Genomic DNA, 27951 nt, shown 5'->3' with positions numbered 1-27951 from the left:
CAGCTCTTTTGAATCTGTTTCTGTTCCTCCAGTGTTTGCTTGCTGACGTTTCTGTATAAGCAGTAGCAACAATAAAGGTCTCAAAGTTCACCTGCTGCAAAGTTCCTCCTTTCCTCCCACCCTACAGCCCTGCCCTTTGGACTTTCATATGCCTACTGTCTTTCTCAGCCCAGCCCTCATAACCTCCCATCTAGTCACTCGGTTCTGAAACATAGACAAACAGGAGAGAGAGGAGGAGAGACACAGACCCTCCTTTTCCATCTCGGAGTAGGAGTCAGGTGAGTGGTGAGGCTGGGGAACAATAGAATGGATGGGAAAGGGCAGAGCTGCAAGGGCGTTTGGCTTTTGGTGTCCCTGCCATCCCCTCTAAAGGGGTCACTCTCCATGGACAAGTTTGTCATCTATGTTCAGGCTGTGTTACCCTATTCTTTGATGCTGGAAGAGGCAGGCGAATATTTCTGACAGCCTCTGTGTGCTTTTGTCCTGGGGCACATCAAATGCCAGGTAAGGGAGGAAAGGTGTGGCAGGGATGCTGGGCAGGTGGTGGAGGCTCTCTGTGTTGAATTGTGTTGTTCCGGGCAGGTGGGGTTTCAGCAAAGCTAAGGGCTTTGCTTGAGCACCCCCTTCTCAATGCAGCATTGAGTCCCAGGAAGGGTCTGCAGCTGTTCTCTCATTTTGTCTGCTGGAGCAGGATCCCAGCTCCTGCCCATCTGTGGAGTCTGCCCTTAGAAGTAGCTGGAAGTGACCTCATATACATCTTTTCCCACCTCCCCATCCCCCTTTCATCTCCTCACAGCAGCAGTTAGAGGAAAAGAAACGAAGAAGGAGGTCCCTGGCCAGTGGTGACACAGAGAACAGTCCCAGCCAAGGAATGGTGAGTTGTCAAACAGTCTGGGAGAGTTTGAGATAAAACAAGGGTTTCTTGTTCTCCCTCCCTTATGCCTCCTCAGCCCAGGTTGGCGGGGGAATAGCAAAACATCTGTGGAGTGTACAGAGCCCACATGTGTACTGGAAACCTATTAGCAAGAATGCAGTTTAGCCTGGTATAAAGAGCCTTCTAATACAAACTCTTTCATTAGTTCAGTGTTTCCCGATCTCTGGGCATAGTCAGGCATCATAAAGTACCGTACTTGTTCACAGCACTGGACCTGTTCTTTGGAGCTGGGAGGAAGACTATTTTTGACAATCATGTTCTGTCAGGAGAGGTGGGAATGAGGCAGTTGTGCACAAATATAGTTATGGAAGATGTTGTAGAGGAAGGGAGGTATTTAAAGGCTTCATAACAAGTTTAATATGTATCAACTACTGTATGTCACACCGTGAAGTAATGTTATTATTTGTGTGTCTAGACCAGCCTCACATTTGCCATGATGTGTGTAGCAAGGAAATCTGAATTGACATAATCCACAATTTTGTGCAGATTTCTCAGTAATAAAAACAAGAATATTTAGCACTGGATGCTCTTGCAATATCACGTGCTTCCTCAGGTGTGGATCCAGGACTGTGGCATTTTGCAGTCTACTTCCTGATTATGCCATTGAAAAGCTAGACTTAAAGTATCTTCTCATGAGCAAAATCAAACTGATCAAAAAAAGCTGTGAATCTGTCTTTAAGCATTGCTGAGAGGTTTATGTGGAGCGAGGTGTCAGAATAGTATGCTGGTGAGTAGAGGCTTTACTATGCAGAACTTAAAAAAACACCAAAACCCAAAAGCTAAGGGTTTAATGGTTAAGAGCCAAAAGTCTTAATCTGGGTAGTCCTGTCTGAAATGCCCTGAGCTGACCTTATATGCAGATGTTGATGCTGACACCCTGTGTTTCATCGGCTCATTTATTTCCTACCTTGCACAAATGCATGTATAATGCAAGGTACAAACCAGTGAAAAATCAAGGCTCACTGGCCAGATTATCATCTGAATTACCCAGGTGCAGATCTGAGCTTCCTTAGGAACCTCCAAAATAGTGGTGTGCATCAAAGATCAGAATCAGGTCTCTATTTATGCTGTAGCACTCTTGGATACTGGAAAATAAAAATGGCAGAAAAAGGCATAGTAGGAAATGGCCCTTACACTTGAGCTGCAATCTCTTCCGTTCAATATGCCGAACGTGTTAGTAATGAGAGATGAGTCAAAGAAAGTCGACTTTCCTGTCACTTCCTGCTGTGCCAGTTGATATTTTAGGAGTTACTCACCTTTCCCTCATTTGCTGGCCCATGTCATACACCGTGTTAATATGCCATTTCCCTATTTGTAATGTTTGTGAATGTTGCGTGGGGGGAAGCTACGGGCTTTGCTCAGATGCTCAATCCTTGTTCCGGCCAGCTTTTCAAAGGCAGCTTTACCCAGTCTCCACAGAACAGCTCAGGGGTTTTGTTGTTTCACTTCTGGTACCCCAGTGACTGACTTGTTCCCTCTCCCCACAGGACGTGGGACTGCTGGAGATCCCTGCAGAGCTTGCTGTGCTCCTGCAGTTAGCTGAAGGTGAGACATCCTCCCTCCTTCCCTTCCTCTCCTGCGCTGTCTTACTTTACTGTTTATTTCCTCATTTTCTAGCAGTTTAAGTATGTGCTTGTTCTATCTGTTTTCTGTCACCTGGTATTTGATTTATTATCATTGCAGTGTAAATATAATAACAGCAAATGGTGACATGTATATGGTTTCCCAACATGACAGGGCAGAAAAGCGACTTGGGCCAGTGGGCAGAACACCAGATTAAAATTCAGTATCTTTGTTACCTTTGCAGCTCTGCTTTTGAACTCTGCTGAGAGAGCTGATGACAGTGATGGTGCAAAACCTTTTGCTCAAAGCTATGTGACAGCAAACTCTTTAATGAACTCCGGTCTCTTGCAGAGTTGGGTATCTGGGGTGTGAGAACTTAAAACCACCTGTTTTTTCTACTCAAAAATCTTTAGGGAAATTAAAGGTGAAAAAGTCAAAACTACAATTTTGGCACTTTCAAAGAAATGTTTTTGGGTTTTCATTAAAAATAACTTGTTCAAACTTCTTTTAAAATAGAAGTAGAAACGACGTAACAACATAACAGTTAAGGGAAACGTTTTGCTTGGCGTGGGAAGCTTTTTGTTCTGTTTTGTTTTCAAATCACCAAAATACCACTAACTAAATAATTTCCCAAGCTGTTGATCTGATCTTGAGCATTAAGTTATTTGCAGTTTTGCTCCCTCTGTAACTTTGTACAAAATATATATTTACGTTGAAATAGGTTGAGGCAGGATTTGCCTCTTTATGTTGGTATAGCAGCTAACAGAATGACAGCTGTATCTTTAGCCTTCTGGAGAATACAGTGAAAGATATAATCAGGCAGAAGAGTCTTGTGAACTGGAGCAGACTGTGCTGGATTCCCAAACACCTCACACTTCATGGCATACCCCTCTAGGGACTATCAGCTGGTCTAGTGAGCAGCGTGACCCAGAGGAGCTCAGGGGACAAACCGCACTGAAACTGTGGAAAATGAAAACCGATGGGATGTGAACTGGAAGGAGGAGGAGAGTATCAGGGGACACGCTGGTTTGGAGAACGCACAGAATCTGTGCTGCATTGAGAAATCTCTTCATTTAGGAAGATGTTTGCTCCTCTATTATCTGTGATAAATCCCTCATACGGTGCCTCATCATGAAGACCTCTCATCTACTTTTTGACTGAGCAGCTGTCAGCACTATCTCTGCATAGGCTCTACAAGGTTTTCTGCCTTGTAAACTCTGCCTAACAGAACTGAAACTCCAGGTGCTGACTGCCCTCTGGGTGTTACCTGGTGATAAGAGTCTGAGAGATCAGAGCTGTAAAAGCTCGCTCGTGAAGTTAGGCCTTGTGGTCTCAAGGAAGTGAGGATGTCCCTGCCTGGGGGTTTAGGGCAGCAGGGGTGGACTGGGTGTCCCTGGAGCCAAGGGGTTGGTACGGGTGCTCAGGCAAGATTAGATGCATGTTAGCCACGTGCTGCACTGTGAGTTGGACATCCCAGCTGCCTTTCCAACAGCTACAACACACAGACCTCTTTCTCTTGCAGGTCAGTACCAAGCACAGGCCAAACAGATAACTGAGGGATTGCCTCCAGAAGTCAAGGTCAAAGATGACCTTTCCCTCCCACCCACCATCAACAGCTATCCTTTCTCCTCTTTCATTAAGTCACACTTCGAGGTGGGAACTCGTTTTATATCTCTTCATTGCTTCTCCACTGGGGAGACACACTAGTTCTAGTAACACCAGGAACAAACTCTATGTTTCTGTTGTTTTGTTTCTTTGTAGAATACATATTTCCCTGTCCCTGGTCAGCCTCTGCAGCACCCCTTAACACATCTGGATGCTGAACACCATGAGAGCGCGCTTGAGATCAACAAGCTGGTAAGAGACATCTTTCTTGACCAGGTCCTTGTTGAAGGACAGGTGAGCATAAGACAATGTTTTGATGCCTTTGTGCAACAAGATGCTGGTGATTCCTACTGTTCTTACAATACATGGTGTGTTAGGGGAGCAGAATAAATTGCTCCTTCTAGGCACTGGAGCAGGATGGCAGAGATCACTTGCAGCCCCTTAGGGTTCCTGTGTGCTTGCTGAGGCATAGACCAGCCATAGACCCACGGCATCAAAGTGAATTGCCTGGTATTTGGCAGGACATATAGGAATTAGGCCGCTAAGCCTTAGTGTCCCAATATTCCAGATTCAGTAGCAATGATAGTATAAGGGAGCTCTGTCTGCCCAAGTACTTATTCTTATCTGTCAGTCATAAAAAAGTTTAATTTAGCCCAGATCTTTTCCATGGTATGGTTTATAGTAAATATCTTGGTTGTATCTCAGGCATACAGTTGCATCAGTACACAACAGGGGACAGTGAACTGTTGTACAAAGGCTGGGAAAAGGCAGGGACTTTGTCATCAAGAAAGCTACACCTGGAACCACACCCTGATTCTTTAGTGTTTGCGGGAGGGGGATGGTGTTATTTCATCTCTGTGGATGTGATGCATACATTTCTTCTTAAAAATGGTGATATTGACTCTCTGAAAATAGAATGAAACTTCAGATAATTTCTAGGTAAATCTGGTAATCCTTTTGAGAATTACAGGTAATTAAAATAAGCCCGTTAGGAAAGGTAGTAGCTAAACCCAGTCTCTTGTTTGTCCTAATGATCCCAATTATAGAAGAGCATAAGCTTCAACAGCATCTTGTGAATAAGATTGTGTTTAAGCTGACTACTATTATTTTAATGAAGGTCAAAGATAATTATGCTAATCAAATAATGCTAATTAAAAAATGGCTATTTCTTTGGCAAAGGCTGTAATACAAAGGGATTTTACTGCAAAGATTTCCATGAGAGCTAAACAACCGCCATCTCCTGTTTCCCTCAGTGAATCTCTGACACATTTACTACCATTAACCATTTTAAGTGGTGTTGTTCTCTGTGGAAAAACATAGGCTGTCACTCATAAATGTTCTTTCCAAAGCTGTCCATGGCAGAGTTTAGAAAAAATTTAATCTAATGATATATTGAAGTGTAGAGGCTGAAAGAAATTATTCTATACCTAAGGGTGAGGAATACAAATTACAAAAGCATCTAAGGTATTGATATGCATAGCCAAGAAGCTGAATCATTGCTCAAGTGAGTTGGTTGAGATACCACATCTCATACTACTTGGTATAATACTAACTATACCAAAGCCTTTTCAACATTCAGTTGTTAGTGTTTTCTCATGTCTGGCTTTCTGAGCTTTTCACAAAGATGAGTTAGGAATCAGTTTGTTTTACGTATTTTTACAGCTAGGCAGCCTGTGAGCTCAGACACAGTAACAAATAGCCTATGGTAACTTGCTTGTGTACCTGAGCTCTGCCCATGGAAGGGGAAGTATTTTGCCCAAGAACAAATTCTGAGTCAGAGGCATAACTAAGAGGAGTCTGAAGTCGTCCTGATTTTCAGTCAGGGTCCCATATCTATGAGCACTGCCTCCCAAATTCCCCAGGACTCAGGTCGTGCACAAAAACTGAGAACAAATCCTGATCTCGGTGTTGGCTACCCTTAGGCTCACAAACACCCTGGTGTCTACAACCCAGGTTGTCACCTCACAACACAGTTTGGGACAGAGGGTTACAGCTAGAGCTCTCTCTTTTTTCCCCCCCTGGCTGCTTCTAGATTTTGCGGTTCATTGGTGATAAGAGTCTCCATGGCTGGCAGGAGGTGCTTCTGGGCAACTACATTGCTGGGAGAGGTTTGAATAATGTGGCTCTGCGCAACGAAATCTTCAGTCAGGTAGTTGCCCAGACATGGAAGAACCCAGACACAGAGCACAGCCAGCGAGCTTGGGTCCTGATGGCGACTTTGCTGAGCTGCTTTGCCCCTTCACCAGCACTGGAGAAACCGTTGCTGAAGTAAGGAGGAGAAAAGAGCCAGCTACACTTTCATTAAGGTTAAGAGAGATGAGCAGTGTGTGAAGGCACTCTTTTCCTAGATTTGTGTCAGATCATGGCATGGAGGGCTACAACGCTGTTTGCCAGCGCAAGATCTTGACAGCGGCACAGCACACGGAGATAGACTCTACATTCGCCCGGGCCTACCCTCCCACTCAGCTGGAGTGGACTGCAAACCAGAGGAGAGGGAAGATGGTTCTGGATGTTCATACCTTTAACGGTAACTCGTGCTTCTGCCCCTCTGCTATCTTCTAGTCCCTAAGGACTTTTCCAGTGCAGAAATCAACATTCAGAAAATGCTTCCCTCAGCTTAGTAAAGAGGGATCAGGGTACCGATTCCTTCTGGCTGGTACAACCATAGGGGATGCAAGCATATGAATCTAGACTTAAGACTCCCAAAGTCTGAGCCTGATGATCTCAGACCTGCTACACAGCCTGAGGGATGAGATTTTTCTGAGTTTGGGCCCATTTCAACAGAGGGCTGTCTAGTTGTGCATCTGTATGGGTCTGGTTTTCCTATTATCCGTTATTGAATAGCCCAGGCAGCAGCCACTGCTGCCTTTGTTACAGGGACTTTCTGCCTTCCTCCCTTCTCAAATATTGGCTTATGGTGCCTCTTGATCGCTCAGAAGCTCTGTGAATTGAATGCAAAACATCCCTGCCCTGGCTCCTTGGTGAGTGGAGTTGTGGTCCAAGCGAACCAGGACACTGTGAGGGTTTTCAGCTGTCAGCTTTGAAATGCCAACTTATGCCATCAGTTATTTCGGATGTGAATGTGCTCATGTGAGCCCTCCATGTGCTGTCAGTCCACCTGTAGCTCCCCCTCAGGAGTGTTTAAGTCTTTCCAGCTGGGCTTTGCCTGTGTCCTGCAGAGCTTACGTGTTGCTTTGGGTCCTGTAAGGGAGGCTGTGTGTAATGACTTTCTTTTCTGTGCTAGAGGAGAAGTTCTCAGCTGAGGTGGAGTCCTGGATGACTGGGGAGCAGTATGCAGGCTGGCTCCTGAATGCAAGGTACTGCCAGAGGATGGGAGAAGTCTAGGGGTGTGACTAGTTCTAAGGTTCAGACTGGTTGAGGCTGCAGGCTGGAATTTATATGGTCAGATGTGGAATAGCCACTCCTTACCCACTCTGGCTTGTGCTATCTCCTTTACCCTTCCATCTGGGTGTATAAACTGTGGGCCTCTTTAGGAACAGAGGAATCACTGGCATGATCTGTCAGAGCAGCTTCAGAGAAAAGATGGGGAAAAAAATGGTCAAATCTTGAGTGATTCTAATTTTTTCCTGACCCTGGGCACTTAATAGTTGATTCACACCCTAAATCTTAAGAACTTAAGCCAGGATAGACAAGGCAAGATGAAACTGAATGCAATGTTTTCCTTTCTTTCCGCTGCCTACCTGGATACCTCTTCTCTCCTTCCTTTCCCTGTTACCAGGGGCTGTGATAAGAAGTCTCGAGGGTGGTCTCTCTCCATGTTTACTGGCAACACATGGCAGGACCTGCTGGGCTGTGACTTCGTGCTGGACCTCATCGGAGAGATGGAGGAGACCAGCAACCTCAGCAACACCCCTCAGTCCTCAGCTGAGTACCCCATCACTTCTGAAAGGGAGAGGAGCTTCCTCCGGAACTCTGACCTGGATTCGTAAGTCACCTAGTCCTCCTGCCCCACCACTTGTAGCCTTGTCACCCTGTGGCTCATCTTTCTCTCTCCTCATCTCATTTTCCTCTTACAGGATCCCTCCTGCTCCAGGAATCCAAGCCCCTACCTTCCCACCACCTAGCATGCCTCCAGAATTCAGCAATGTCCATCCAGGTAAGCTCTTGCCCAGGACTGTGGATGGCACTGGGAAGGGCCGGATGGGCCCCAGCCAGGGAATCAGAGCAGAGTGGGAGGCAGGTGATTCTGTATGTAGGGCAAGGAAGGGCCCTACTCCAAAACATGACTGTCCAACAGGGACTGGAGATGAAGCAATATTCCTTACCTGCCTTGTCACCAGACTTCTCTCTGCTCTTAGATTCAAGATTCAGAGGTGACCTGAGGACCCCTGTAGGCTTGGATCACTATGTGGATGATCTCTTCAGCACTGTGCTGCATCAAGGCTCCAGAGTACCAGTAAGTGTCTTGATGTTCCCTCTTACTTTCCTTCTGCAGCTCTCCTGTCCCTGTGACTCCCTCATGCATGCTGCTGCCTATTCACTCTGCCTCTGCTCAGCTCAGATATGCCTTTGGCTGGCTCGCCCTCTGTGAAGTCTATCTCTCTGGGCTCAGGTAACCCTGTTTTTTCTTGATGCAGGATATGGAGAACAGGGAGAGTCTGACTGGACGCATGAAAGGGGGTGGGAAGATTGGACCCACACAGAGAGGAATCTTTCCTTCTACAGGTCTGTAGATGGGGACAGCTGGGAACACCTGTGGGGCTACATAAGCTTCAGTGAGCACAAGTCAGGGAGTCCCTTAAACGCTAATTATTGCATGGGCTCAACTGATTCATGAAGAGAATTGGTCTTTAGTGTAGGTCATTAGAAGTTGCACTCCTCACTCCCAGGTGCTGGGAGACAGATGATTTGGGGAAGGTGCTACGTAAGGGTACCACCTTTGTTCAGCTTTTAATTTCTCCCTTGCGTTGGTCTCGGGGTCAAGGCAACAGGTACCTTGCTTCTGACCCGGGCCACTTCCTCCCTAGGCCAATACTCATAAGTCCTGTATTCACCTTCTATTCACCTTGCTCTTTCACAAAATAGTTGCTGCCTTTCTAGGGGAGGGTTTTAATCTTTCTTTTTGCTTCCTTACAGACTTTTCCATCATCTCTAGCTATGCCTTGGGTTAGTAAGTCTGAACCCTGTAGAGGTTCTGTTTTGTGTGTTTGGATTCTTTACTTTTCTGCATTTCTGTGGAGCTAAGACTTGGGTATTTTCAGCAGGGTGGAGTCAAACACCAATATATAATGGCACTGAGAAGTCTGCATGTGTAGGAACACACCCAGGCTGTTTCAGAAAAGTAGGGAATGTCCTGTTCAGATCATTACTGAGACTGGGACTATTTTTGGCTATTGTAGAGGCTCTGGGGTATGACAACCCTTATTACAGATCACTGGCTTGAGGCCAGTTTGTTACTCATGTGGCTACTTACATCAGTGAGGGATGTGAAGATCTCCCCATGGACCATTCTCCCTGGCGAGGACATCATGATTCAGTAGACCTATGCTGTGTGCTGACTCACTCCTAGCTGAGACTGACTCCATGCCCCTTGCTCTGCGCTCTTTGCCCTCAGTGGGATTTGCTTTGTGGCCTCATGTGGGACTTGACTGCTGGGAGCAGAGGAACTCCTTTCTCCCCACAGTCCCTTCACATGATACACAAAGACACGCAGGCCAGGGCTCGTTGTTCACTCACCCTTGCTACCTGCTGCAAATATGGATCTAGAAATCCCAGAGATCTTTGCCCAACCCTCAAGAGAAACCCTCCTCTCTAATCATACATAGGCAGGAGCTATTTATATGCTTAGCCATGAAGGATGGTGGTGTCCTAAGCTACACTGCAGAAGCAGGGTCTGGATCCTGCTATTGTAAGGTCTGGCAGGCCACACATTTCTCTTAGGTTTCCTTTTTCCACCTGAGTTTTGCTGTGTCCTGCTGTGTGTGAAGAGATAAACCATCCACATGTCCCTGTGGTTGGTACATGTGGAGAGAATCAGAGGTACCCAGTGTGTGTGATGCATTCTGTGGGGATTGATCCGGGCTTCCTGTTCTGGGATTCACCAAAAGCACTGTTTGTGTGGCCTTTTGCCTCCAGGCTTCTCTGGAATGACTCAAGCACCAGTTTACCAGCCCATGCCTTCGATGATGGGGATGCCAGCAGCCACGCCTATGATGCCAGTGGCTGGGGGGATGGCACCTATGCCAGGTAATAACACAGTGTTTCAGTAACTATACAGGGGAAGAGGGTGGAAGGGTGGGTGTTGTAACAGAGCCTGTGCATTTGAATGTCAGGTGGAGCGCAGAGTGAACACTCAGCTCTGGGCTGATGCTCAGGCACTGTGGGGAATGATTGCCTGTGGGTGTGCGCAGACATGTGTGTCTTCCACAGCCATGGTTATGCCCCAGCCTGTGGTTCCAGCTATAGATCCCAATCAGTTAGCAGCACAACAGCAAACCTTTATCAACCAGCAAGCCATGCTCATGGTGAGTGGAAGGGACTGGCTGGGAGGGGCTCGGGAACTGGGGAAGAAAAACGCACTGGTGTATGTCTGTGAAGAGGTTAGCCATACTCCCCTCCTGCATTAGGCCTGCTCTTTAGCACTCTGTGATTATGTGCTGGGGGTTAGGTTGGGGTTATTTAAGACTGCAAAACTGGAAACCCCCTTTTTGCTGCTTTGTGTACATGAGGACACTGAGGCACCATGGGTGGGTGAGTAGCAGGGATAAGAAGCAGCCTCATCTGTAATTCCCATGTGGTTTTAACCTGAAATTTGGTACAGATGCAGATCTGCAGTATTCTGCTTTCTGTACAAAGCTTTGTGAGGGCGTGGAGGCTGTCTCACTGGTAGGTGAGTCTTTAGGGTGTTGTTAGGAGCTCTGCATACTTGCCCTGGCGGGAGCAGGCTCCCTGGGCATGCCTTGTCCATAATGCTGGGAAATTTGCAGTGGACTATGTAGATGCTCTGTGATTACCAGTGAAAGAATTGGACAGCCTGGCTGATCGCTGATGGTTTTGTGTAGCCTAGAGCTCACGGACATTGCAATTCCTTCCTCCAGGCCCAGCAGGTGACCCTTCAAGCCATTAGCATTTCCCAGCAGCAGCAGCAGCAGCAGCAGCAGCAGCGGTGGCAACAGTCTCTTGAAAACTCAAGGCCAAGAGTCTCAAGTCCACCGCAAGACCGAGCCTCGGCTCCAGCCCCAGTCCCAGCCACTTCCCCAAAACCCAAGAAGCCTGACAGCAGCCAGAATGCTGCACCACCACCAAAAGCTCCAGAACCGCCAGCTAAGGCAGAAGAACTGGTATGAGAAACAAGCAGTGGTGGTGAATTTGGCTTGAGTTTAATGATTTGTGTTTGCTCTGTTTCCCTTCCAGTGTGGCAGTGGTTTGGCAGAGAGGAGAGCTGAAAGCTATGCTTACCTATGATACTGAGGCCTTTCAAAATTTGCTTGCCGAGTCTTTAAGACACAGGAGCAAACCTTGGTGGCATTAGCTCTGTGGAGGTTTGGCTGCAGTGTTACCAATTAAATCCCAGCTGATCTGATTTTTTTCCAGAGGAAAACTTATCGCTTTGAGTTCTTTATCTTCCAGCAAGCTGTCTTGGACCTCTAACATACTCCTCCTCTGGACTTGGTTGATGATTCCTTGGGTCAGACACAGATCTCCTGGTATAATCCCAGATGGGGAGAAATTCTAGATCAGACTTGGCGAGGGAAGATCACCTCTGAACTTAAGGGCATTGTGGAGGAATCTGCTGGCTAGTGCTAACTAGCCATGTTGTGAACTGCTTGCAGGTTTATGACTATACAGAAGACCAGTTTTCCAGCAGTGAAGATGATGACTATCCTCGGGAAACTTTCCAGCAGAAGAGAGAATATTTTCAGAAGATGGGTGAGCATCTGCCACTTTGGGGATTTCACTCATCCTAACACCTTGTTCTGCAGCCCCCTTGCATAACAAGGTGTTCTTGACTACCTGTCTGGAACCCAGCTAATCCCTGCAGGAGCTGCTGGTGCTCTGTGCAGCAGGAGTTTTGGGTGTCTGCCTAGCTGACTGCAATTTGGATTGTGAGGGGTTGTGTTGCCAGTTTTCTAGAGATCTTTGGGCTTGTGTCTGCCACACCTTCCTTTGCCTCCAGACGGCATAGTCTTCTGCTGACTGATGCAAGGGTGGGAACTACGCCATTAGTGCTAGGCTCTGGCTGTGGGTTTAATGAGCTCAGGTTCCCCTTTCTACGCAGGAGAGCAACAGATCCGAGTGAAGAAAGTCAGGCCTCCTTCCAAAACCTGTACCCCTCCAGCAAATCCTCAGCCAAAGCAGGAGGAGGAGAAGGAAGAGGAGGAGGAGAAGAAGAAAGAAGAGAAGCCCAGCCCTAAAACAGAGGCAGGTAAGATGCTGTGCAGTGGAGACCCAGGCAGGATGACAAGCAGGAGCTTTCCAGGAGTATCAGGCCAGAGGAGGAAAGGATCTGGCTCTTCTGGGAGTCTGCACCTTGACAAGAGATGTGAGAGAAAGGCCTGAGCTTTGAGAAGCGTGATTCCAAAGCAAGGCAGTGAAAGGCCATGGCCAGTCAGCCTAGGGGTGAAAGAGAGGGGGCTTCAAATGAGATAAAGGGTTTTCTCCTGTGTCTTTGCTGGCCTGTTGGTTAAAGCTGTCATCCCCAATAGCTCCTGCTTCCCCTTTGCCACCTCCTGAGCTGAAGCCAAGAAAGCAGACAAAAAAAGCAAAGGAGCCACCTGTAGTGAAGCCTTCAGGCCCTGAGTCGCGGCCTGAACCCAGCCGGGAGATCCGCAACATCATCAAAATGTACCAGAGCAGGCCAGCCCCCGAGCCCCAGCCTATCGAACCTACCAGGTGAGAGAGTGGGCAGGAAGATGAGTGGAACCGTATCCCAGCACTGCCACATGGCTCCACTGTGGCCACAACCCCTCTGCAGCCCCTGTAACTGTGTTCTCCATTCCCTTGCAGGAGAGTGCCCAAGCCATTTATGAAGAAGAATGACCCCAAAAATGAGGCTCTGGCTAAGCTGGGAATGATGAACCTCCCATCTCCCAAATCAGTGAGTTCTTTGCTCTCCGGTCACCAAAGAACTCACCAGAGAGGGCCTATATACCCAGTCTCCAACAGGTTGGGAGATATTTGGTAGTGCCATAGCAGCCAGATGATTTCTTGTTGGGTTACTAGATAGCTGTGAGCTCATACCATGGTGCTGCCCATCCTAGACTGGGTTCCTATCTGTAAAGTCACTTGAGGTCCTGGAGAAGAGGCTCTGGAGCAGCAAGGCCTACTGTGGTATGTTTAAGGCTGATCTGGAAGCAAGCAACTCATGTTCCTCACATTTGGCACCACAGTCTTGGATCAGTAATGTCTTTTTATCTCTTCCAAACTGGAGGCTTCAGTCTCAGATACTTGGTTCTCTGTACCTGGGTTTACTTGGTCTCCATCTGTTTGTAGATCATGTACTGATTTAAAAATCCTGGTACCTCTGTTCACACAGATCTTGTTTCTAGGGTCGGACTGCTGCCCTAGGGATGATTTATAACAGGAGTGTCAGGACAGAGCACAGTAATGCAGAGCGTGACTGGGTCAAATGGTTTTGCTGTCTTGCAGCCAACCCCCCTGCCGCAAGAGAAGAAAACACCTCCACCTCTCAAGCCCAAGCCAGGCTCAGCTTCCAACTCTATCAAAGAGGAGCAATTGCCTCTCCTGTCTACCTTCAGCCAGGAGAGTACCCCACCAGGTTCCCAGACCCCTCCTGCTCCCCCTCTTCCCCCACCATTGCCTTCACCTCTCCTGCCTGGGAACCAAGGCTGGCAGGAATCCACAGGGAAGGGTGAGTATTGATTTAACCCAAGCAGGATTTGGTAGCGGGGCTGGGGTGGAAGGGATGGGGTCGGAATCAGCCCAGTGGCCCGGGAGAGTCACAGCACATGTTCTGCCATCGGCCAGCTGGCCAAAGACTGAGTGGGCTGTGTGAAATCAGGGACTGTCACCATAGTTCCAGTCTGGCCCAGCACTCAGTGTGACACTTCCCAGCTCTAACTCTTCCCATTCTTCCCAGCACAGCGTAGGTTGTCAGGCACAAATGATGAAGAAGGGGCTGGGTTTCTCTGAAAAATGCAGCTAAAACCAGAAAGGACCTTTGGGCTACAGCTTTATCAAGGCCCAGTCCACAATACATTTTACTACCTAGCTGAAGCATAATTACTTTATCAAAGCTGCAATTCAACGGATGGACTTCAGACCAGGGAGGAATGGAAACCCAGATGTTTTACCTTCTAGAGCCTCTGGGAGGTTAGAGACAGGCTGAGGAATGAGGGAATGTTTCTCAGAGAGAGAATGAGAGCCTGGGAGATCTTGGGCACTGACCACATAAGGAATGTTTGGATGCTGCCCACCTGAAAAATGGCATAGCTAATGCTTCTCAGCAGGAGTTCGGAAGTGTTATTCAGTCCTAGGTTTTGCCTCTGAACTGCAGTGGGGGACTGGAGCCATAATTCATTTTATACTTTACTGCTATTTTGGATACATCTATCAATGTATTTCAAGCTGTTTAAAACTCTCATCAGCATCACATTTTATAACATGCAAGGAACAGTTAGTCAAGCACATTACTGTAGGACTCCAACTTGCATCAGCTTCTCTGGTATAAAAGAATGTCCGTTTCACTCCCTTTCTCTTAAAAAATGGATCTTTAGGGAAGTTGTATGAAAGAAAATTGAAGGAACTGGATTAGCCTGAAAAGTCCCTACATGCTTTTGAATAGGAATATGGAAACAGCTGAACTGTGGGATCTACTACATTTCTTGCCTATGAGCTCTGAAGTTTTGAAAGTTGGGAGCGCTTAAATGAGGATATTCCTACCTTGCAAAGCAATGCCTTAGAATTGTTTGAAGACAACCTACCCCAGGTTGTCTTCAGTGTGAGCCTGTCTTTAATAGATCTCCTGCAGAGAGAAAATCCAGTGCAAGCACCAGGTGCCTTTACCAGAGCCTTGTAGTCTCGGGAGAACTTTTATGTCTTTTTGAAATCTTTTGCAGCCTTTTCATAATGACATAAATTGAAACTGTGTCTTCAAGCTTAAGCACAGGGGTAGTATTTTGCCTGGGACACTGTGTGGTCCCTGTTTCTGGAGTGTTTCTGTTATGAGCACTGATGTGGCTAATACAGCAAGTACAAATGCTGTCAGAAATGGTGGTGCTCACATGATGACTGCTTTGTGCATGCATTCATATTAGCTGGTTGCTGACCTTCGAGAGGGTTCTTGACAGCAATCTTCAGTCAGGCAGAGGCCACTCTCACCTTTCTCTTGGTAGGTCTTTGGCAAGTGGGAAGGTGACCCTGTAGTCAGCAAAGCCCTTCTTCACTGCTCTTTCTGCTCCCACAGACTCTACTGTAACGATAGCAGATGATGATGGTATCAAGACCCAGCTGTACAAGCTCACTGCCAGTGTCAGCTTCTCCTATGTTAATCCTCCCTGGAAAATCTTTCTGCGCAAAGAGGTACAGCTCTTTGTTAGCTGAGGGCTGGCTATGGGGGGAGGGAACGGGTCCCACATTTTGTTAAAATAATTTTTTGTCATAGGCACCCAGTGTGATATGAGAGCACAAGGACAGTTGTGGGAGGAGGTTGCCTGACACAGGAGTCGGAGGAGGGGATCTGGGTCCTACTCTGACTTACTGACTCTGGTGTTTCACCTTCCCCACCTGTCCTTTCCTTCCTCTGCAAAGCACTGAGAAATCTACAAATAAAGTGCATTTGTTGTTACCTTGTGCTTTCCTGTTAAAATATACAAATATGTTTAAAATCAAGTATTGGAGAGTGCACTGAACTGACCAGGGTTCGTCCCATGGTCTCACCAGTGTCCCTTTCCTGCCTGTTCTTGGAGATGGACTCGCTCCTCTCTGGCAGTAGGGCATATGGATTACAAAACATCCCTTGGGAGCTACTTCTTCAATACCTGTAAACATCTGTAACACTACTATTGTTTTTGTCCTCCCCTTGCAGGTATTTTACCCCAAAGAAAATTTCAGTCACCCTTATTATCTGAACTTGCTGTGTGAACAGGTATGTACTGATGAATGACTCAAGGCCTGTTGTCTCTCTTGTTTGGGGAAAAACACTCCATAATTACATTGCACAAGTTGCCTTCACTTCTGCATCCCTAGCAGTGTTAGTCTCTTCTCCAGGTTCATCCAGTCAAGCCCCTGCTCACTCCTCTCTGAAACTCAGTCTGTTTAACACACTCAGATGTGACTTTTCAGTGGAAGCCTCTCTGTTTCCTTCCTCTGCAGATCTTGCGTGACACCTTCTCTGATTCCTGCCTTCGGATCTCCAGGGAGGAGAAGCGCAAGATGAAAGACCTGCTAAGTAATTAACAGCCCCATCAATCCCTTCCTCCCTGTGCCCATCCCAGCTTTTGGCTTGAAACAAAAAAACAGCCTCCAAGCCCTTTCAGGCAGGACTTAGGACAGAGGAGAAATGTTTGTCACTGCATCAAGAAAGCACATTTGTGTGTGCTGTGTAGTGCAGTGTGGGAATGTTTGTTTGTTCCAAATGGCCAGAAAATGACCCTGAAATTTCTTTGAGCCAGAAAAACTTAGTTCTGATATGTTTATTGTGGGGAGACGAAACTGAGGCCCAAGGATGGGATTTTGACTTGTCTCAAAAACCAATTGCCTCCTTTGATAGGAGCTTCATGGAGAGAGGGAGAGAAACTAGTAGTAGATGGGTGTGTGCAAGTGACATAGTATCCTTGCACCTCTGCCCTCTGCATGGCATTTGCTGCACTGTAATCACTGAGGAGGACTGGTGGGAATGAGTCCCTGGGGAGCCGAAGACTTGGCTGTCTTTGTTTTACTGAGAAAGTATCTGCTTTGTATCCCTCCTAGTGGAGTTCCGGGTTGGCAACGACGTCCAGTCCATTCAGGAGGATGGGATAAAGAAGAGGATTGTACTGGCTGCTCGGGATAACTGGGCTAACTATTTCTCCCGCCTTTTCCCAGTTCATGTGAGTCTTAATCTTCTCACCAGACCCTGGGCTTGCTTTAGCTGTGTGGCTGTAGTTCACCTGGGATCTCTTTCTGTATCCCTGCCCGGCCACACATCATTCATTGTCCTGCGCCTTCTGTACCTTGCTGGGTTTGACACCTCTGTCAGCCCAGGGCCTCCTTCATGGTACATATGGTAGCACCTTCTTCCCCTGCTGCATCCTGCCCGGGTGGGATGGAGCCTTTGATGCGCTCTGCTGCGCTTCCCTTACAGGGCGAAAATGGAAGTGATGTGCAGATCCTGGGTGTTTCTCACCGGGGCATGCGGCTGCTGAAGGTGGTGAAAGCATCTGGCTACAATCCTGAGCACCTGAAGATTCTTAACAGCTACAGGTGAGCAAGAGGGCACTGGTTGCTGCAGGATGGTAACTTGTCACTTGCAGGATGCTTTCAGTGTGTAGGAGGCAGATTGAACAGATGAGCTGAAAACTGTCCGGTTGTGCTGTACTCTCTAGGATTGTCCTAGGCCAGTTGTGGCTCACTGACCCTCCTTCTAATGAGTCTGGCCTTTCCCTTTCCTTCCTGCCTTGTGCTTTGCTCACAGTAAGTGAGTGCTAGGTACGAGTCAGCTCCATGCATGTCATCAGAAGGGAGGTCCTCAGAGTGGTACGGTGAAAGCCATGCGCAGCCTATGGTGCTATTACTGTTGTAACGCAGCGCTGGTGAAAGGCTGCCCTCTGGAGTGTGCTGAGGCCTGTCTCCATTCTCAGTCCTTGGAATGAGCTCCCATCCCCACGATCTGCATCCCTAGCTCTGGCAGAGGGAGCCTGAGCATGCTGCTGTGTTCTCAGCTTTGCAGATGTGCTGTCAGTGGAACTGAAGGGCAGCAATGCCCTGGAGTTCTCTTTGAAGACAGAACAGCTTTTCCTGTGCTCTCCAAAAGCTCCGTGCATCAAGGCCATGGTGGAACTCTTCATCCAGGAGCTGAGGCAGGTGAGGGAGTAGCTGCAGTGTAGTAGGGAGTGAAGGTGGTTTCCCACATGCACCTGAGAGGGCCCATGGGATGACATGGTCCAAGTCCCTCACATCCTGGGGACGAGATTTAACTTCCCCATCGCTTTTTCCCCAGGATACCAACTACGTTGTTGCTCTGCGCAGCTACATCACGGATGACAAGAGCCTTCTTAGCTTCAAGAAGGGTGACCTCATCAAGTTACTGCCCATGCAAGGCGTGGAGCCAGGTAAGGGATTTTGTCGAGGTTGGCAGGAAAGGTGGGGCCTGGGTTCAAGGGCCTGCTGGACCCACGGTGCCCAGAAGCTCTACATGCTGCTCTTGAGTAAGCCAGAGGAAAGCAGATTGTTAAGGGCTAGCATAGTCAGCCTTCAGCTCTGCCATTCTCTGACTGCAGCCTGAACCTGTTCCAGGTGCCATAGTTACAGGGATGTTATCTTAGGATGCAGGGAAGGCTGGTTGGTCTGGTGCTCTCCTTTGCCAGTAGGATGGCCTCACTGCTCGTTTCCCTTGGTAGCTGCCATGACTCCTGACTCTTTCTCCCCGGTTTCTGCAGGCTGGCAGTTTGGCTCCACTGGTGGCCGCTCTGGTATTTTCCCCACCAGCCTGGTGCAATTGGCTGCAGCCCCTGATTACCTCAGCACCAGCATGGACAGATGTGAAGGTCTACGGAAGAGCATGAAAGGTTCCCTGGAGAGCAGGAACACCGTCAGGGAGGTGAGTTGTTCTTAGGAAATGCTAGGGAACATGGCCAGGTTCTGTGGCAGCTGCCAGGGTGGGTCCATGGCCCTGCTAGTGTCTGACCTCCAAGGCTAGAGGGAAGAAGATGACTGCTTAATCCTTACAGATGGAGATACTCAAACACTATTGGGGTGGGGGGGCAAGCACAGATGAGGCCTTCCCAGGTCTGGCAGGTGAGGGAAAAACACACTGCAGTTCCGCAGCTGACTTTTCAGGGTGGGTTTGGTGCCTGTCCCTGCAGAGTTCTGTCCCCAGCCTGACATCAGAATCCAACAGCAACATGTTAGTCCCTGCTGGCGATCATTATACCATGATGGACTTCGCCACAGCCTACTTCCGAGAGGCTCAGTCCACGTGAGTAGGCTGTGGTCCTTCCTGAAAAGGCATACACAGGATCTGTGTAGCCTAACCCGCACCAAGCCATTTCTGGGGATATTTTAGATTGCGTGTTCTTTCTCCTCTCTCTAGGCAGAGACTGAAAGGGGTGTCTGCTGAAAAGAAGAGTGTAGCTGACCTGGTCCAGCACACCAAGGTGAGCCCAGTCTGTCCTCACAGCTACAGCCAGAATCCCAGCTCCAGCATTGCCTCTAGCTTTGTCCCCATGTGGCAAAAGGGCAGAGGGCAGATCCTTGGCTGTAGTCTCTGGAGAAGAGTAGGTGCCCTCTGTTATTCAGTGCTGCCTGCAAGATACTGGGAGCTTGTGTCTTTTGTGAAGCCTGCAGTGCAGCTCTGTGTGACCTGCTTCCCCAGCTTACCCTTGTATTCTGGCCCTGCAGGTCCCAATCCAGGAGTCTTTGCTCCGGTACTCTGACGGTGAGCTGAATGAGCTTGCTACAAAGAACTTCAAGAGTAAGTACCTCCCTAGGACACAATGCTGCAGAGGCTGGGGCAGGGGTGAGTGGGATACCTTTGGTGGTCATACATGGGCATCACAGGGCCCAGAGTGAGGAGTGAAAACTCTGAGGGGAAGGCCTCTCCTGTGGCACTTCTGCAGTTAATAACTGCCTGTGTCCTTGCTCAAAGTGTCCAGCAAAATGCATTTTGCCTCAAGTGCAAAGTATCCAAGAATACACACTGCCCGGGCTGATACCTCAACCAATACACACATCCAATGCAAGCCTAGTAATAGTCTGTGGAGCAGAAAAGCTTTCAGGACATTTTCTAGTCTACTGCCTGTCCCATGGCAGGATCACCTCTGCTTAGACCTAAATGCTAGCCTTTGCTTTGCAGCTCTGATGCGATTCATGGGAGATCAATCAAAACTCAAGAACCAGAATGAGGTTGAATGCATCTATGAAATCCTGCAGGTTTGTGACCCTCTCCTGGGCAAGCTGCTGAAGCATCAATGGGAATGTAGGCCCAAGACCTTGCTGGGAAAGGAGAGAACAGGGAGAGCTGTAATCCAACCTCCTGTATAAGAAAAGTAGCTGAAACATAGAGGCTGATTAGAAAACATAATGGGGAGGAGTTACATGTAAATGGTTTCCCTGGACATCACTGTCTGGATGGGAGCACAACCTGCCTCTCCTTTGGGCCTAACTAGCACTAGACACCAGACTCTGCAAAGCCCAAGCTTTAAGCCACATTGGCAGAGCTCTGGAGCTGGGAGAGAAGGGCACATAGTTGACCTGGGGCCTCTCTGATGCTCTTATCCCCTCTCTGACATTGTCTTCTCCTCTCTGAATGCAGCTGTGCAAGGAGAAGGAGAGTTTGCATGATGAGGTCTACTGCCAGGTCATCAAACAGGTCACCCAGAACCCTAATCAGTGAGTACCAGCACCATCAGCTCCTGTGTGTGCACAGGTGGAGGGGAACCATCTGCCTTGCTGCATAGACAGCAGGGCCAGGGGAGAGGCTGCCCCCAGTGATGTACTGTCCCCAGCTGCTCAGTTGCTGGGGCTTTTGCTGAGCACTGGGGAAACTTAGCCAGTCATTGGATTTGGCTTTTTCACTTCAATGGATGTTTGTCCTTGTCTCTCTGGCTGCTGATATATCTGGGCACTGGTAAACATTCCTGAAAGCTCCCAGTAGCGGTGCAGCTCAGAGCCTCGATTTCCTCTTCACAGCCCTGGGGAATTGGCACAACAGTTAGGACTGGCTTGACCCCACGCTGTCCTGCAATATGGCAGCAGTGCCATCAGAATGCCTCAACCGTTCCCGTTCTTTGTCTGCTGTTTGAATAACTGAATCAATCCCTTCCTCAGCATAAGAAAACTCTGACCAAGGGCTGCCACCTCATTTTCTGCCACCTGCCATACATGTTCTGAGGGGCAGAGGCTCACTTTGAGCTGCTTGGAGCAGGAATTATCTTGTTCCAAGGTGCCCACAGTTTTTTCTGTCCTGCAGGGAAAGCGTGCTCCGTGGCTGGTTGCTCCTAAGCCTGCTAACTGGGTACTTCCTCCCTTCTAACATTCTGATGCCCTATGCCACCAAGTTCCTGCAGCTAGCCAGCAGTGATCCATCCAGCACCCACCATGGTATGACTGTTTCTGTCTCCTGTAAAATAAACGGCTGCCCCCTTTTTACTAAGGCCCAGCGGACAAGGAAAGATGACAGGATCTGGGTGGGTACATGGTCCAACAAGACAAACTCCCTTATCCTGTTAGGCAAGAGAAATGAGCGGGGTACTGAGGGACCTGAGCCTGCAGGCAAGAGTCTGCTTTGTATCGCTAGTCTTCCTGTTCGCAGAGGTCATTTCCTGTTACATCTTCACCCAGGCAAGGTGGAATTGTATCTCTGAGAGTTAGCTTAGCTCTGTGGCTTAGGCCCAGTGTGACAGCCAGACCCTGGGGGAAAGGCAGGCTGTGGTGTTCCAGAGTCGTCAGCTGTGAGGTATTTGGGCTGGAATCCTGCCAGAGAAGTGGGTTCTAGTTCTCCCATCCTGTCATTCCTGTGTGGTCCTACTGCCCTGGACACTGTCTGGGGCTGGAGCCTCGTGATTTGGATGTGTCCTGGCAGAGTGGGAGATAAAGTCAGGTCTCTTTCCTCTCCTAGCAGCAGCCTTGGGTTAGATTCAACACAGCCAGGATGTCCCAACACCACAGGAGACAATGCTGAGTCCTCCCTTTGGCTCAGCACATGAAGCTTGTTCCTTTTCCTGCAGATATAGCCAAGAATTGTCAGAGCAACATGCGGAAAAATTTCTTGTATGGGGGCCGTCGCCACCTTCCTTCCCCTGTGGAGACAGAGGCATTGCTGGTATTGAGGGGCAGAGAATTGGGGATGCTGGGAATAGAGGGAGGGCAGAGGCTTGCCAGGAGGTGCCATGTGCAGTGTTGCAGGGGCGGTTAGTGTTCCAAGAGAGGAAATGAGGGGACTGGGAAGCGCAGATATATGGGCAGGGAAGAGGCAGGTACTATGGGCAAGTAGTGGAATGCAGAGACGAGGAGGAAGGAAGAGGAGGGAACAACTGTGGGATTGATGGGATCCTGCATGTCTTGCTGCCTTAAGACTGTCCTTTGCAGAAGGGGCGCAGTGCCCGCCGGCTAGCAATACTGATGCCTGGAGGCATAGAATACATCACCAGAGTCAAGACATTCACTGTGAGTCTTCTGCTTTGAATTTCTTCGTTGATCTGGACTCTGAGGCACACCAGGGAACTCCCTTACCTATCAAAACATTGGGCTTGGCCTGTGCTTCCCACAGTGCTGTGACAGTTTCCCACTCGCTTCCTCGGAATCCCCATAGCAGCCTATCTCTGCAGGGCCTGCACAATGCTGGGATGCCTCACCCAGCTTGCTTCCTCGCGCAATGGCCAGAGCCATGTTGCTGCCCTCTAAAAAGCCCAGTGTGTCTAACTGCTCTGGGGCTGGTTTGGGCTTGGCTGGCCATGATACTTATTTGCTTCTTTCTTCAATTCAGGTGGCCAAGGAGCTCTTGCAGGAGATCTGTGAGCAGATGGGGGTAGGCGAACAGGAAGAGACACAGGAATTTGTTCTTTTTGCCATCAGGAGTGAGAGCAATAAACTTGGCAAGTAGAGACTAGCATCTAGGTTCTTCTTCAAAGCAGTTTCTCCAACCGGGAGTACCATGGCTACCGCTTCGAATAGTTCCCCCACCCTTGCTGGCTCTGGGGAGGTTCACCTTCAGCAGTTTCCCTCTGTGTTAGAGTTAAGGCTTGTGCCTTAACCCAGGGCACATCTCAGGGGGTCTTGTTCTCCCCCAACCTCCCCCAGTCTCAGGGGCTGCGTTGCTTGTTCCTGAAAGAGGTGTGTGATTGTCTGTGTGGGACTGTGTCCCTCTGGAAGGGCTGATGCTGGGTGTCATAAGGGCAGGGTGGAACAGAGGTGCAGGAAGGCTCCTGTCCCAGGTCGTGATGCTCAGCCGACTGTCTCAGCACAAAGAGTGATGACCCTCTCTCTGCATAAACATGTAGGTAATATGGTGAGGCCGATAAGATCAGAGGAGTATATTCACGATTACCTGCTGGAGGACAAGCTGGTCACTGTGACTTTACGCAGGCTCACCTGGATGACACCTCTGCACTTCGAGAACAAAATTTATACTGACTTTCATTATGGACAGGTAAGCAATGAAGGCAGTGCACACCAGGAACCTCCCTAGCAGGGGCAGGGTTAGTGTGCAGGCCGATGGGAATGACCCACGGAGCCAAAGAACTGGGAGGGCTTTGGCTTTTTATGCTGTTTGTGGGCAAGACTAATAGCTGGAGCTATGGGTGCAAGGAAGGCAGTGTGCCTGTATCCCTAGCTTAGGTGCTGTATTGATCCAGACATGGTTTGTGCAGTTCTGCATGCAGTTTGTGCGGTTCTGAGCCCAGAAAGCCTTTGCTTTCTTGTTATCAGCCTGATCTGGGCATGCTACCAGCGAGGCAGGATGTGGGTCTCTGCAACCTGGTGCTGCCCAGACCTGCCTGTACCTTCTGGAAGGTTTAGCAAAAGGCTCTTTGCTGTGCTGTCTCTCAGGTGCTGTGGGATTACCTGAATGGGAGGATACTGCTGATCCGTAGTAAAGAAATGGAGATGGAGGTGGGCATTTTGGCAATGCTCCAGCACTGGGCTAAAACAAAGCAGCAGAACTCTGCTCCCTCCAGGTACATTTGTCTCAGTGTGGGTCGCTGTCTCTAATGGCTGTTGGCACCACAGGGGTTTAGGAGTAGGTGCCTGAAAGTACTCTCTGGATAATTACAGAATGGACAATTCTGGAGAATGTAAGCTACTAATTAATGTCGCTTCTTAGTGACTGACTCCTGCCTGTGATCAAGAAACTTTACCTCCTGTTCACACTCATAATGCTGCCTGTCTCTGATCCACATCTCCTTTTGTGACTCCTCCGGAGCTCAGGGTCACGACGGTGCCATGGACGTTTCTTCTGACTGCCATGTTTGTAATACCAAGAAGGAAGCGCATGAGCTTATCGTTGGGATGAATGCGCCTTTATTCTTTCTCACAAGTGCCAGAGTTTTCAGCCTTGGGCACTTGAAATCTGTAGTGAGGTGCCTAATGGGAATGAAAGTCCCTGGGTATTAGAAAGCTTCCATCCTGCAGTCCTGAGCTGTATTTTCACACCCCTGCCTCCCCATATCCTTATGCACTTACAGTGGATGAAATGGCTCCATCAGATCGCCTCACAGCGGCAGTGGGTGATGGCATAACCCTGCTGGGCATAGGGAACTCTGCTCTGTGTAGTGCTTTGGAGGCCCAGGAGCAAGACAGAGTTAGAGCAAGCTGTTTTTCAGCTGGACTGCCTGTGAAAGAAACACCTCATGGGTCTACTTTCATGCTACAGTCCTTGCTTGCAGAGCTCCTGTTGTGTCCAGAGAGGAGGAGGGATGTCTCTCAGTGCACTAGTCAGTGGTGCACAGCCGCCTTCTGTGTGGAAAATGGTGGTCCCACTGTCTCTGATGTTTCCTTCCACACCACCCAATTCAGATACAGCCTGTTGTGCTTTTCCCCTCTCCCTCCACCCCTGCCCCCAGCCATGCAATGGAAAATTGTTGCCAGATCACCTCCTTCTTAATCCCCCTGGCTGACCTTTCGATTTCAGTTGGGCAGGGAGTGAATTACTGTCTGCTTGTTGGCACAGGGAAGAGCTGAAGGAGTACACACCCAAGACCCTGCAGTCCTCCATCAGTCCCCAGGCTCTGCAGGACCGTGTTGGCATACTGATGAGAACTAAGCAGCCCCTCCAGCCACTGGATGCAAAAATCCAGCTCATAGGTGAGGAGACAGCCAGATCTGCTTGACTTGTCTATCCCAAGCGTGATGGAAGCTGCTCTGAATGTGCTTTTGGGACAGTTTATGAGGTTGGTGAGGATCCTCGGAGGCTGGAATGGGCCATGACATATGCCTGACAGCCTCCCCCCGCAGACTGGCACCTGTTCTCAAACACGGTGATGATGGTAGAAGTCCCGCTTCTTTTGCAGAAGTCTGCAGTAGATTTTGAGAGCTCTGTACAAGTTGTGTTTTAATTGATATTCTGGCTGCACGTCTGTTTTCTGGTCGGAAGAGGATGGGACATCTATTCAGGTTGCTGAGAATCGAGTATCAGTAGCCTGGGAGGGAGGGAGTTGTCGTCAATCTTACTTTTTAATGTAGAAAAGCTTGGGAACACCTGCAGCTTTTGACCACCTTAGGCTGGTGCAGTAGATTGCTGGCTGGAAGCTGCTGCCTGAAAGCCGCCTCTTGCTTTCTTACAGAGCATGTGATGAAATTGCCTTTCTTTGGCTACAACACCTACTTTGTCGAGAGAGTCAGCGATGACACAATCCCTGTGCCCTGTTTCTTTGGTGTGAATAAAGAAAAGATCATTGTGGTGGATAGCATTAACCAGGTATGCTAGACAATTCTTCCCTAGAGGCCAGAGCCCTGAGTCTATCAGATGTTAACTTTGACGGCTTCTTTTAAAAGAACTTGTGCAGGAAGCGACTATATTTACCTGCATCCCAGCCACTCTAACAGCAGTCCTGGCCCAAAGCACGTGACAAGAGTGGTAGGACAGTTAGTACTGCCATATGCGCTTTTCTAAGTCCAGTGGTCATGCTAACAAGCATGGTAAAACTAGGCGTCAGTCACATTCCTGTTTGTCCCAATCTTGCAGAAGTTCCAGGGACATGCTGGGAGCAGGACCTTACCCTGTATTCTGTACACACTGCACGCCAGTCCTTGTCTCAGCTTTCAATAGGCTCTTGAGGTGAAGTCTCCTTGGTGAGAATCAGATGGTTTTATTTGTAAGGACTGCACCAGAGAGCATCCCTAGAATCATAGAATGTCCTGATTTGGAAGGGACCCCCAAGGACCATCGAGTCCAACTCCCGTCCCTGCACAGGACACCTCAAATTCACACCATGTCTCTGAGGACCTTGTCCAAGTGCATCAGGATTGCCAGGCTTGGTGCCGTGATGCCTCCCTGGGGAGCCTGTGCCAGGGCTCCACCACCCTCCAGGGGAAGAACCTTTTCCTGATACCCAGCCTAACCCTCCCCTGGCACATCTCCCTGCCATTCCCTCGGGGCCTGGCGTTGGTCACCAGAGAGAAGAGATCAGCACCTGCTGCTCCTCCTCCCCTTGGGAGGAAGCTGCAGAGCGCAATGAGGGCTGCCCTCAGCCTCATCTTCTCCAGGCTGAACAAAACAAGTGATCTCAGCCACTCCTCATATGGTTTCTCCTCTAAACGCCTCACCGACTCCGTGGCCCTCCTCTGGACACAGTTTTGTGGCTTTTCTCCTTACACAGGTGGTGTCCCACGTCATTCCATTGAAAGAGCTGCAGAAGATGCGAACCCTGCAGCCTGTCTCTGATGGTGGGCTTCCTGGCATAGAACTGAACTATGGCTCAGCTGCCAGCCCCAAGACTATGTGGCTTGAACTGTCACAGGTGAGCTCAGCCTGGACCTACAGCTTCCTCCCGGCAATTCAGACACTGCCCTCCACAGCTGAGCCTCTGCTTGGCAATAGTACGACTGCTCTCTTCTGTCCCAGAGGTGGATGGGGCCACTGCATTGCCCAGGCCCCAAAGCACAGCTTTGTCCCAGCACCTACCTCATATTTAATTATGGAAAGTGATTTATGGGACTACTCAATCATGAAAAGCAGCCATTTCTGGGGCAGAGAATGACTGATATCGATTTGTGTTTTGACAGGCTAAAGAAATGTATCACACGATTGTTGTCATTCTGGATAAAACAGACTCACACCACTAAAGCCTAAGAGGAGGGGAGTGACCAAGCGAAACAGCACTGCTTTCCTTTCTTTGAGCTGGTTCAGCGTTCCCTGCCCTGACCCCTGGAGAGGACTCATCCAAAGGCCAGCCACACCTCCGACAGCTGCTTCCTAAGACTGCCACTACAGTGTTTGTTGATGGACTGGGCCATAATATCACCCCTTGTGACCCCGCCATTCAGTCCCCAAGTACTCTTCCTTGACACGATGCATGCACTGGCTAAACAAAGCACCAGACACCCTTTCCACACCATTGCTTTTTCATAGCCTGGTCCAGCACAGAGCAGCTGAACAGATGCACGCAATTGCCTTTAAGCTATGCGGTGTTGGACTGGTCTTTTCTTTTCTGAATTAATTAACATGAGCAAAGACTGATGCTTGCTGAAGATCTGTGTATCACAACACAAAGCTGAGGCTATGAAATGACTGCACTGGCTGCTGGCGGTTCCCATAGGCCAGCTTCTTCTCTGTACTGATACACAAGGGGCCCTGTAGCAGGATTTGTGAAGCCGGAGCTTGCAGAAAGGCTCTTAACTGCAAAGCAGAGCAGTGTTAATATACAATTAACACATGTGCTGGGGCACAGACTGAGCTGCAATGGTAAGAAAGTTTAGTGTTAATTAATTTTTTACTGACATAATCACATGCATATGTTTCCCTCTACTATAAAGAAGTCAGTCATGTCCATGCAGCTGTCAAATGATGGCTTTGTGCCCATGGGGAAAGCGTATTCAAAGGGAACTTGTATTAGAGGAGAGGAGAGTGTCCTGGGTTATACAAAAATGCTTAATTTATTTTTATTGCTACAGCTATCCTGCTGAACTGAAAAGTATCTGCACTTTAGGAGACTGCAATAAAATAATCACATAGAGCTGGTCTGAAGCTGTGACGTGACAGATACCGGTTTACATCTAACACGGGAGGTAAATGG

General features: G+C 48.8%; 1 protein-coding gene across 1 annotated transcript; it reads left to right on the top strand.

Moving 5' to 3' along the window:
- The first annotated feature begins 219 nt into the window (after positions 1-219).
- Positions 220-27891, top strand: MYO15B (myosin XVB). The gene is made up of 43 exons (XM_075111491.1): positions 220-278; positions 797-874; positions 2422-2479; positions 4020-4150; positions 4259-4354; positions 6135-6370; positions 6451-6629; positions 7347-7419; positions 7842-8048; positions 8140-8219; positions 8422-8519; positions 8701-8788; positions 10199-10309; positions 10493-10587; positions 11161-11403; positions 11896-11992; positions 12342-12488; positions 12769-12955; positions 13070-13160; positions 13712-13934; positions 15489-15604; positions 16110-16169; positions 16397-16472; positions 16994-17112; positions 17367-17485; positions 17944-18085; positions 18222-18333; positions 18661-18821; positions 19087-19199; positions 19314-19377; positions 19622-19694; positions 20076-20152; positions 20535-20611; positions 21192-21322; positions 21949-22043; positions 22310-22387; positions 22707-22815; positions 23221-23369; positions 23768-23895; positions 24888-25021; positions 25501-25634; positions 26536-26676; positions 26942-27891. The coding sequence occupies exons 2-43, from the start codon at positions 872-874 to the stop codon at positions 26999-27001; spliced, it is 4911 nt and encodes a 1636-aa protein (XP_074967592.1). The 5' UTR covers positions 220-278; positions 797-871; the 3' UTR covers positions 27002-27891.
- The last annotated feature ends 60 nt before the right edge of the window (positions 27892-27951 follow it).

The sequence above is a fragment of the Phalacrocorax aristotelis genome, chromosome 16, assembly GCF_949628215.1.
Source record: "Phalacrocorax aristotelis chromosome 16, bGulAri2.1, whole genome shotgun sequence".
In the NCBI taxonomy this organism is placed as follows: domain Eukaryota; kingdom Metazoa; phylum Chordata; class Aves; order Suliformes; family Phalacrocoracidae; genus Phalacrocorax; species Phalacrocorax aristotelis.
Note: the sequence above shows the minus strand (reverse complement) of the source record. Positions and strands in the feature narration are given on the sequence as shown.

Coding starts and splice junctions, on each gene's coding strand:
- MYO15B (XM_075111491.1), top strand. Junction 10,588..11,160: donor ACCAGCAAGCCATGCTCATG/GTGAGTGGAAGG, acceptor TCCTTCCTCCAG/GCCCAGCAGGTGACCCTTCA. Junction 25,022..25,500: donor TGCAAAAATCCAGCTCATAG/GTGAGGAGACAG, acceptor GCTTTCTTACAG/AGCATGTGATGAAATTGCCT.